Genomic DNA, 10,402 nt, shown 5'->3' on the forward strand with positions numbered 1-10,402 from the left:
CATTTTCAACAGTAGCAGTACAATCCTAACCAGAATCACACCCTTTTTATATCCAGCAGAATTGCATCCTTCTCAGTTTACTGAAGTTAGTTAACAAGTTTACAAGCCCTTCTGTTCAGGATTGTACTGTTCAGCTGCAGTCCTCTGCAAATCTTTTCTGGAACAAGTTCCATTGAATTCAGTCACTATTTGTATTTAAAGTCTCTTCCATGGCTCTTATTTGCTTTTCTCCCAATAAATGAGGCTAATATCTGCAAATGTGTATTTGTCCTTTCCTTTATCCTCATACAACTTATGCAACAACACATGCATTGTTTATGGAAAAACAGTCACGTTTTTGAGACATCAGTAGTTCAGCACAAAAGTTGCAGCTAAGTAATGAAGTAATAAATTGCAATGTTCTGACGCATGTGTGACCCAAAAACTGACACACCCCTTGCATTGTGACACCTGATGAGCTGCCTAATGTCTTTCATAGAAGTGTAAAAAAATCAAAATAATGTGGAGACATTTTCTTGTACTATAGTGACAAACTTCAAAATCGTGTGAACTACTTTTTACTACTTCATAGCAGAACGTTTTGTAGTGTATAGCAAGTAAATAGTGTATAGCAAGTTAAAATACCACGTAAGAAGAGCAATCGAGGCAAATAGGAAACTGTGCTGCAAGAGAAAATGCCCTTAAACTCTACATTAATGCAGTCTCCCTCAAGGTTTCTGCTTAGGTGGACAATCAACAAGTATACATTTCAGTTCAGACTAATTATGCTGTGCCAGCATCTCTACTGCACACAAGTCACACAAGTATTCTTTTTAAGAAACTGCAAGCAACAATGCCAATACAACTGCATAAACTAGGGGTGGCCAAATTATGCCTCGGGAGCCACATGTGGCTCTTTCACACATATTGTATGGCTCTTGAAGCCCCCACTGCCTCATTGGCTGGCTTGGAGAAGGCATTCCTCTCTTTAAATCACTTCTCCAAGCCAAGCCAGCCAGTGGCTTGGAGAATGCATTTAAAGTTGCTTTCTTTCTACCTCTCTCTCCCTACTCCCCCCCACCCATCTATTTTCCTTCCTTCCTCCCTTTCCCCATCCCTTCCTTACTGTCTTGAGGCTCTCAGCCATCTGATGTTCATGTCTTGTGGTTCTCAAACATCTGACAGTTATTCTATGTGGCTCTTACATTAAGCAAATTTGGCCATCCCTGGCATAAACCAACAAAGATAATATCCACCTCTGCCATTTTAGGTCTTCAAGGTAAGTTCCATCAGTACCCAAGCAACAAAACTGAAAATGTCACTCTTGGGTATTGTTGTTGTTGTTTTTTTAAATTTCATACACAGCAAACAACAATCCATATTCTTAAACTATAGCTTACAGTAGTTCAGTATACAAAGTATATTATTACTGTATGGATCATCATAATATACCATCATCACTTGCACTCTTATCTTATTCCACAGGTTAAAAAAGCAGAGCTCTGAGACAGACAACCCCCAGATCCAGACCAACATTCTAGTAACCACATAAACTAAAACTGCAATCCTAAATTAACTTACGCCACTGACTTCAGGATGCAACCCTGTTTAGGATGGCATATGACCTTGGGCTAATGGTGTCCAATCTGGCTCAAAATCTGTTCTTCGTGAATCAAATGAAATCGCTCCGGATGTCATGTGAGCAAGTGAATGGAATCACAAATAGCAAGAACAGTAGATCCGATAACCACTTTTTTCTTTCAGAATGAATACCCAAGGGACTCCAAAAGTGATTACACAGTAAGAGAGAGGCAGTACAAATCAAGCACTTTTAAAGTAAAATTATCTTAATGGAAGAATTAGGCATGTGCTGCAAGGTCCGATACTGAGATGCTTATGTAACAAAGGGAATGCCATCTGCCTAGACTGTGATGGAAATGGACTATTTAGGTGACACACAAGAGAACTACATGAGCCATTTTTGAAAAACAGATTCTAATTTCTATGTGAATATACAAGATCTGCCTGATGGAACATGAAGTTGGTACTGCACAAAGGCATGCAATATTTTTGAAATATATATTTTATCTCAATATTTTGAGTTGAACACAAGTTGTAATGATTGGAAAAGTTAGTGTCTTTCTCTCTTTCTTCTGTCTTCTTTACAACTACTCTGTTTTAGATCACCCAAAATAAAACTTAAGAACAAAAAGCAGGAAAGAATCCGGTTACAAACCAATAAATCATTATGCATGTATACTTCCAGGTGATCTTTATCTGTTAGGCATTGACGTTTCTTTGCATACTTCACAGAAAGCACGTGATGCCAGCCACTTCGTTGCTTTTCTTGTGATCGGCCGTCCAGCCCGATCACTTTATGCAAGTGAAATATCTTGACCATCAGATCTATTCAAACAGTAAGGAGCAGGCGCCAGAGCTTTTCCAAAACATTTCCCTGACGTTCAGCACTTTCAGAAAACGAGTCCTCTTTCAGGAGCTGCGGTAACTAATTTGTCTTCCCTAATCTCCCTTGTCATAAATAGGAAGCTGACACATTTATCATTCATGTCAGGGTGGGGGGAGACGAGAGCGCTTAACTTTAACTCCTTGGAAAGATACTTATTCCCCCTCCCTCCGAAAAACACCTGGTTCCTCCACCTTTACGACGCAGGTCAGGAATGGGGGTGGCAAGGGAGAGGCATCCCCATTCCGTGATCTGTTGAGAGTTCGTTTCCTCTGGGGTTGTTTTGGGTTACTCACCGATCTTGGCTAAGGAAGCCAGCAGGATCCAGAGGGTGATCTCGAAGGGGATCTGCACGTGGAGGTAATCCAAGGTGAAGACCTGGAGTCTGGTCTCCTCCAGTGGGGTCCCGCCTGGCGCCTGCAGGGTCCCTTCGATCGGAGTAGGGCTGACGCCAATCATCGCAGCCGGCTCGGGCGGACCGTTGGCCGAGAAAGCAGCCACGACGCCCGGCTGAAGCAGCCCGGCGCGGAGGAGAAGCAACAGAGCCCCGCCTCCGGGTGCGCACCAGGGTCTCCCAAAGAAACCCATAGAGCCGCAGCCTTACTTCTCAGCTCAGCGGCGAAGAGAAAAGGCGAGAGTCGGCTTCACCTCGAATGCATGGCCGCACTGGAGTCGGGGCTGCCTGCAGGGGGAGACAGAAAGCACGCGGGGGAAGGAAAGGAGCCGGACGCCGGCTTTGCTCCTCCTCTTCGCCGGCGGAGTCACTTCGGGGGCTCTTTGCACTCTCGCTTCTTCGTCATGGCTCCCTCCCTCCCACTGAGGCGGCAAGAAGCAGGTGAAGGGCCGCCCGGCGCGCGGGGCTATTCTCGCCGGTGACTCTTCCCCCGCAGCCAGGGAAAGTTCCCAAGCAGCCAACACCCTGCGCCGCCTCCCCTCCCTTCAGCGAGGCGGGACAGGTGCCACCCAGGACGCGCCTCGGGGTCGCTGAAGGTCACCCACATGGCAGGGCTGCCAGGAGACACGCGCGGCGCGACGGCCTGCCACCCACCCACCCAGCCAGCCAGCGCTCGGGAACGCCGCTTCCCGCCCGGCGCGCGTCTTGTACCTGGCCGGAGCAGGGAGGGGAAGCAAGCAGCTGAGCGCCCAAGATTTCAGAGTCTGCGAGGGAAGGCCGAGGAAGCGCCGCCTTCGGAAAAGCAGACAACCCGCAGCAACGGGGAACTCGAGGGGTGGCCGCTGGAAGCCTTGAAGCAAGCCAGGAGCTCACTTGGCCCCTTTTTGACTTCGCCTGGCCTTTTACGACCATCTTCTGAAAGATGACACTGAAAAGTTCTCATTTGGAAAGTGGGGTACTTGAAGAGCAGGGTATTTAAATAGGAGCTGCAGTCTCTTGAAAATATTTGTCTTCACTGACCAAAGGGACTTATTCTTAAAATCTGAGCCATAATGAATTTTCTGCGCTTTATGATTTTGGAAACAAACTACCGCGTGTGATGTATATTGCTCCCTAGCATGGTGTGTTCCTTTGTGGATGGGAGCCAGTTCGGTGGTTCTGTGAATGAATATGATTTTGCTTCCTCTGATAGGAAAGGAAAGGTCCCCTGTGCAAGCACCAGTCGTTTCCGACTCTGGGGTGACGTTGCTTTCACAGCATTTTTACGGCAGACTTCCTCAGTCATACACTTTCCCCCGAGCAAGCTGGATACTCATTTTACCGACCTCGGAAGGATGGAAGGCTGAGTCAACCTCCAGCCGGCTACCTGAAAACCCAGATTCCGGAGGGAGCAAACTCAGGTCGTGAGCAGAGTTTAGGACTGCAGTACTGTAGCTTTAACACTGCGCCACGGGGCTCTTACCTCTAATAACCAAGACGAAATAGCTATGCACAGGGGTCTATTTTGTAGAAAAATAGGTGGTGGAGCTCATCCAAGGATTGTTATGCAGCTGCACCTACTATTCAATGTACAAGGTGGGAAGGAGGAGGTGGAACTCTCAGAAAGGTTCAGGAGCTGCACTTTTGTGAGTTCCCACTGAACTCAAGGCCTGGCTATTCAGTTGTTAACTAGAAGGGGGGGGCGGGGGGATCACAGTACAATAATAATGGTGGATGATCTCCCTGCAAAAGTGAAAAAGTTGCAGATTGTACTCATCTGACCTACCAGCTAAGCTCTAACATATTCCTCTTGGCTCTGGGTAGATCCCCCACCCTCCAGATCACTATCGATGTTTTAAGTGTCCTGAAAAATAAAAGCAAGGTACTGTGACTGTCTGTATCACAGGTTCTAAAAGGGACAAAAGCAGAAGGAAATTAATGTTAGAAAATAAAATCATTATGTCCTTAGAGTACTTACTTTACTTTTTTTATTTATGCACTTCTAAACTTAAAATTAACTTTTTGTTTACATTTAATGTTGACATCACTGATTTCCTGTTAATTTCCTTAAAGCTCCACCTGGAAACTTGGCAGCCCCATCTAGCAATAAAGGCTGGCTGCAATCCTGTGCACAGGACTTTTGTTTACATCATCTGTATTTTAGTGTATTTCTTTTTTTGAATAGTATGTTGGAATAGTAAATGTTATGTTATTCAATTAATATTGAAATGTGTTCCTCTGAACACAGCACCCCACCTCAAAGGAAAGGATGCTGTCAGCTCACTCCATGCTTGAGAGAAGACAAATGGAGCATAACAGCAGAGTCCCAATTAGTCTTAGCAATTAAGAAAGATACTTTTACGCATTAGTCACCTCTTTTGACATATTTATTGCTCCACTATTTTTCTCCCATAACTAAATCCAAACATATTGTGACCTATAAACTTAGCTTGTTATTGCTATTTACTCTTTGCATAAGTCAAAACATATTCATTAAGTTGTATGCTAATTTACTGTTCACCTATGTAGAGACATCTGCCTAAATAAATGAAATGTTAACTTCCATTCCACTATACCTGATGAAGTATGCGTGCATATGAAAACTCATACTTTGAATAAACTTTTGTTGGTCTTAATGCTGCTGCTGGACTCAAAATTCATTCTACTGCTTTAGACCAACACGGCTGCCCACTGGCATCTCTCTTCTAAGAATCATCATGTGACAAGATAGTTTTGCATGCTTGTGTTGGAAATGTGTATCATCAATTGTATGGATAGATGAGAAATACACCAACCCTCCTGTAAATCTTTTCAGTTGGGCATTTTTTTTCTCATAAAAGGTAGCATGGGCAGCACCCACAAGAGAGTTTCATAGCAATCAAGGTGCAGGAATAGTTGGGGGTTCATTACTCTGTCCCCACTGGAAGAAGAAATGAATTAATTGAACTTTTATACATTTCCCCTTTTGGGTCACTAGAATGTTGCAAAATGACATCACTCGCAACATAGATCAAAAATGAGTAATCATAAAGGCACCTCCTCTTTGCTTAATGGTCTTTAAGGCTCCAGAAGAACAACCTTGCTGCTTAATATTTAAACAAAAGCTATTTAAAAATTAATAGGCAAAATTGTCGTCCTGATGTCATATACCAAATTGAAACAGAACAATTGACTCTTTATAGGACTCTTGAGACAGAATCCAGACATCATGGCATGCAAGTAGAAATGACTTTTTAGCAGTGTTAGGAAACATCACTCCAAAATTTGAGAAAGCTTGTTATATGTTCTGATACACTACAGAAAAAATGTGCTAGCAGTAGGTTTAGGTCTAATTTGATATCTATTCCCAAGCATAATGATGTAATATTTTCTAAGCAGTATTGTCCACAATCTTTTATTTCCATGCTCTGGGTTTGAAACTGAAGGTAACACAGTTTGTGTGCCTTCCTCCACCAAACGTATTTTAAAGACAAGAGAAAAACAGCTAAGAACTGTCTTGGAAGATGACAAAGTCAGCAGAGGACCATTGAATCAGAAAGCAGCTACTTAACCCTTTCCTTCTGGCTATTTCATTTTTCTGCTCAAGATCATCTCCAGGCAGGGCCAGAATGCGGAAGTCAGCGGGGTAGGCGGCTACCTGGGATGCTACCCTGCCTTGGAGCGCCACTGGGTGCCCTCTTACTTCCCCTTGCTCACACAGAGCACTCCTCCAAGCCTGCCTTGAAGGCAGGATCAGAGGAGCACTGCACAGTGCACTCCGCTCTTCAGAGGCTTCGAGTTGAAAGTGGTCAAGTGGTGCCTTCAGAAGGTGCCACTCAGCCACTTTCAACCCAAAAGTGGCCAGGCACCACTAAAACTGCACTCTTTGGAGACTTCCTTGCAAGCCTCCAAAGAGCGTAGTGCAGGGGGGAAGCGGCAGCACAGCAGCACTTGTGCACCACCTGTTGGTCTCTCATCCCCCACTTGCCGCCCTGCAAGATGATGTCACTTCTGGTGATGCCATTGTGCCATGTGCAATGAGCTCCATAAAGAGAGCTTGCGGGGCGGGGGAGTGCAGCGCAGGGGTCTTCCTCAAGTGGCAGAACCCCTAGCACCAGGCCTGTCTCCAGGTGTTTTTTTTTTCCTGCACAGGAACAGGTATGGTATGCATCCTGTTCCCTTTCAGAAACAATATGTCCCTTTGGACCTAAGAGCTTTTAATGCGAAATCTAGCCCCCAACTTTTATATGGTGCCCCCATATGGATCAATGCCTTCGATCACACCACTGAAGGCCTACAATCCTTCTTTTTGAGGAAAATTCTGGGACTACCCAACTGTGTTCCTTATGCTGCAATTTGCATGGAAACTGGACTGTTGCTGCTGGAAACTCGCACCTGGCTTTTGACCTTTAAGTTTTGGCTGCGCCTTTTATTTAATTCTGATCAGAATTCTTTCACCTTTTTGATGCTGATGGACCATCATGCATCCAAATGGTTGACCCTGATCCAAAAGAAAATCACATCCATAGGAATTTCCTTGGATGCATTTTATCTATCCTCTGCTTCTGCGGTATTTCAATCCATCAAACGTAGACTACTAGATATCCAGTTGCAACGTCTATCTGAGGCAGCTCGGAAAACTTGCTCCCCAAGCTATCTGGGTTTATCCCAGATTCCTGGGCTTTTAGCTCCCTATTTCCTCTTTTTAACTGATCCTCACCAAAGAAGAGCATTCATGCTGGCTAGATTTAATGCATTACCATCGGCCATCCTTTTCGGAAGATACCACAGAATCCCCCGCAATCTTAGACGATGCCCTTGTAGTCAAGGAGTCATCGAAACGGTCCCTCATGTTCTTTTGGACTGCCCTTTTTATAGCAGTCCACGTGCAAGATACCTAGATGCACTGCTTTCTGACCATCAAGGCCTTTCTGACAATGCCAAGGTTCGTTTTTTACTCCACGGGAAACACAACTTTGTCACTACTCACGTTGCTTGCTTTTTACAGGTTGCGATCCAAATCAGGCTTTTACTCATGCATAGCCTACTGCTATTTTATGTCATTTAACTTTTGCTGGTTTTTTATGGTTTGGACTATTGCATCCTTCTTAAATCTTCGTTCGCGAAGCCAAGCCGAGAGAGAGAGAGAGAATATTCTATAGTGTCACTGTTGGATTTAAAGTATTTCATATTTAATATGAAATGTTAATTTTAAAGTGTAATTTATTTTTATGTTAGTTTTACATATGTTGTAAGCCGCCCTGAGCCACTCGGTGGGAAGGGCGGGATATAAATCCCAGATAAATAAAATAAATAAATAAATACTGTATTCTTGTATTAATGCCAATAAAGGTCTATGGTATGGTAATAACCCTGTTCCCTTGCAGGTGGAAAAACATCTCAGATTTTAAACAGAAAAATAGCCAGGGCTAAAACAACGTTCTTCTGCTCAACATTGCTGTGTATTGAAGCTGCTTTCAGTTTTAAATATAAATTAGGGGAAAGGTACACATAGTTTCCAGCCTGAGTGACTGCTTTCCTCAATGCAATACAATAGTACTTACTATGCATGCATAAATCTGTTTACTTAGGAATTTTGATTGCTGAAATGTCACCTTAGCATCTTTTTAGGCCACAGCATATAGAGAGATCTACAGTACCATCCTGAGCAGAAAAAACACATTGACTTCAAAGAACAGCGAATTCTGCTTAGGATGGGGCTACTGTATGTGCTGTACATTTGATACACACTGCTGATCCCATTCCAGTACAGAATTAGGCATACTTAAACTCACTGAAAAGAATGGGTTTACTCTGTATTGGATTCTACCTTTATTTTATGCCCCATTATGTTGTTATTATTAATAACCAGGACCAGTCTGCTCCAATCCCGACCTAAGAATGAACCCAGATAGACCAGCTCACTGCAAATGCAAGCACTTCTATCAGCACAATAGCTTGCAGATTCGTCACAGTGAGCATACTCACATCCTAGCTCTACATCATCAGAGACCTGAAATAGAAGCACCCTCATCCCCCTGATAGAGTGATGGCTTTCATCAGTGCCACAGTGCACAATAATGCACTTTCACTCATATTAGGTCACACTCACTTGGAGTTTACCTCTACTTGCACTCTCCTTACCCAGTTTTTACATTATTCCAAGCTCCTCCATAAACCAAGGAACATTCCAAGCTCAAGAGGAGAAGGAGGATGCTCATGAGTGATTGTTCCAGCTTATGGAATGAAGAGATGACCAGGGCTTTTGCAGGAGCTCCATCTTTGTTGGCAGGGAAATCCCTCCGAGATACCAGAAAACCACCTTGATCCAGCAGCTTCCTAGGGCAGACCTTTCTAACCAGTCCTTTTATCCCAAGTACCTGCCTGTTAGGAACATGTTCTGTTCACTAGCTGTGAAAACAGAGCTGATTTTTCATTGATGTTGTGGCTGTTCATGATCAGTTCAAGTCTATTTATCAGGTTACCTTTTTAGTGCAGTGCAATCAACAGTGTTTCTTGCATCTGAATTCTCACACAGCCCAATGAGAGTTCTAGCTTCACCCATTCATAGAATCACAAGAGTTGGAAGGGGCCGTACAGGCCATCTAGTCCAACCCCCTGCTCAATGTAGGATTGGCCTAGAGAGCATCCCTGACAAGTGTTTGTCCAGCCACTGCTTAAAGACTGCCTGATATCCAGTCAGTACCTTCCCGCCCTTAATTTAAACCCATTATTGCAAGTCCTGTCCTCTGCTGCCAAATTCCCCACAGATGTGTCATCACTTTTCGCCACTCAGCAGTCAATTATATAAACAGTGAGCAAATCAGACAGTGATTATCAGTATGTATGGCTTGTCTTTTCAAGACTCATCATTTGGCTGTTGTTGTTTTTAAGTCCATTTAATCAAGGCTGCCATGAGAGCCCCGTGGCACAGAGTGGTAAAGTTGCAATACTGCAGTCAGAGCCCTCTGCTCACACCCTGAGTTCGATCCCAGCAGAAGCTGGTTCAGGTAGCCAGCTCCAGGTTGACTCAGCCTTCCATTCTTCCGAGGTTGGTAAAATGAGTACCCAGCTTGCTGGGGGGAAAGTGTAGATGACTGGGGAAGGCAACAGCAAACCACCCCGTAAAAAGTCTGCGGTGTAAACGTTGTGAAAACGTCACCCCAGAGTCGAAAACAACTGGTGCTTGCACAGGGGACTATCTTTATCTTTAATCAAGGTTATTTTACACATGCACATTTTCACTTTCTTGTGAGACTCATAAGTTCCCTGCCTGTGCTATTAAATCAGCTGACCCAACCACCCAGGGTTCTGGGGAAGAGGTCATTTCACCTACTTGGCAGATGACAAGAACTCCCAAGGCAAGGGCATGAAACTCCACCACCATAGCTCCTACTTGTCTGGTAGCCGCTCAGCTCAAATGGCAGTGAGCCAAAGAGATCTGCAGCTCAGTTAATGAGAGATCCCAGCTGTTGGACATGCAATGTTCCCTCTAAGCTGTAGAGTCTTGTGAGCAGAAATTCTACTTTGTGAGCTACTAGCATTAAAGTTGTGAGCTACTGCATAAATTAGTTTGCTCCTGGGTCATTTTTTTGTGAGCTAAGACA

General features: G+C 44.2%; 1 protein-coding gene across 1 annotated transcript in view; it reads right to left on the reverse strand.

Moving 5' to 3' along the window:
• SLC9A2 (solute carrier family 9 member A2) overlaps positions 1 to 3,024 on the reverse strand; it is a 57,799-nt gene extending 54,775 nt beyond the window's left edge. Inside the window, exon 1 of the mRNA XM_060233797.1 lies at positions 2,740 to 3,024. Within this exon, the coding sequence (XP_060089780.1) occupies positions 2,740 to 2,902 (163 nt within the window). The 5' untranslated portion in view covers positions 2,903 to 3,024. The remainder of the gene's footprint in view (positions 1 to 2,739) is intronic.
• Between the last annotated feature and the right edge of the window lie 7,378 nt (positions 3,025 to 10,402).

This window comes from Heteronotia binoei, chromosome 3 (assembly GCF_032191835.1).
Source record: "Heteronotia binoei isolate CCM8104 ecotype False Entrance Well chromosome 3, APGP_CSIRO_Hbin_v1, whole genome shotgun sequence".
In the NCBI taxonomy this organism is placed as follows: Eukaryota; Metazoa; Chordata; class Lepidosauria; order Squamata; family Gekkonidae; genus Heteronotia; species Heteronotia binoei.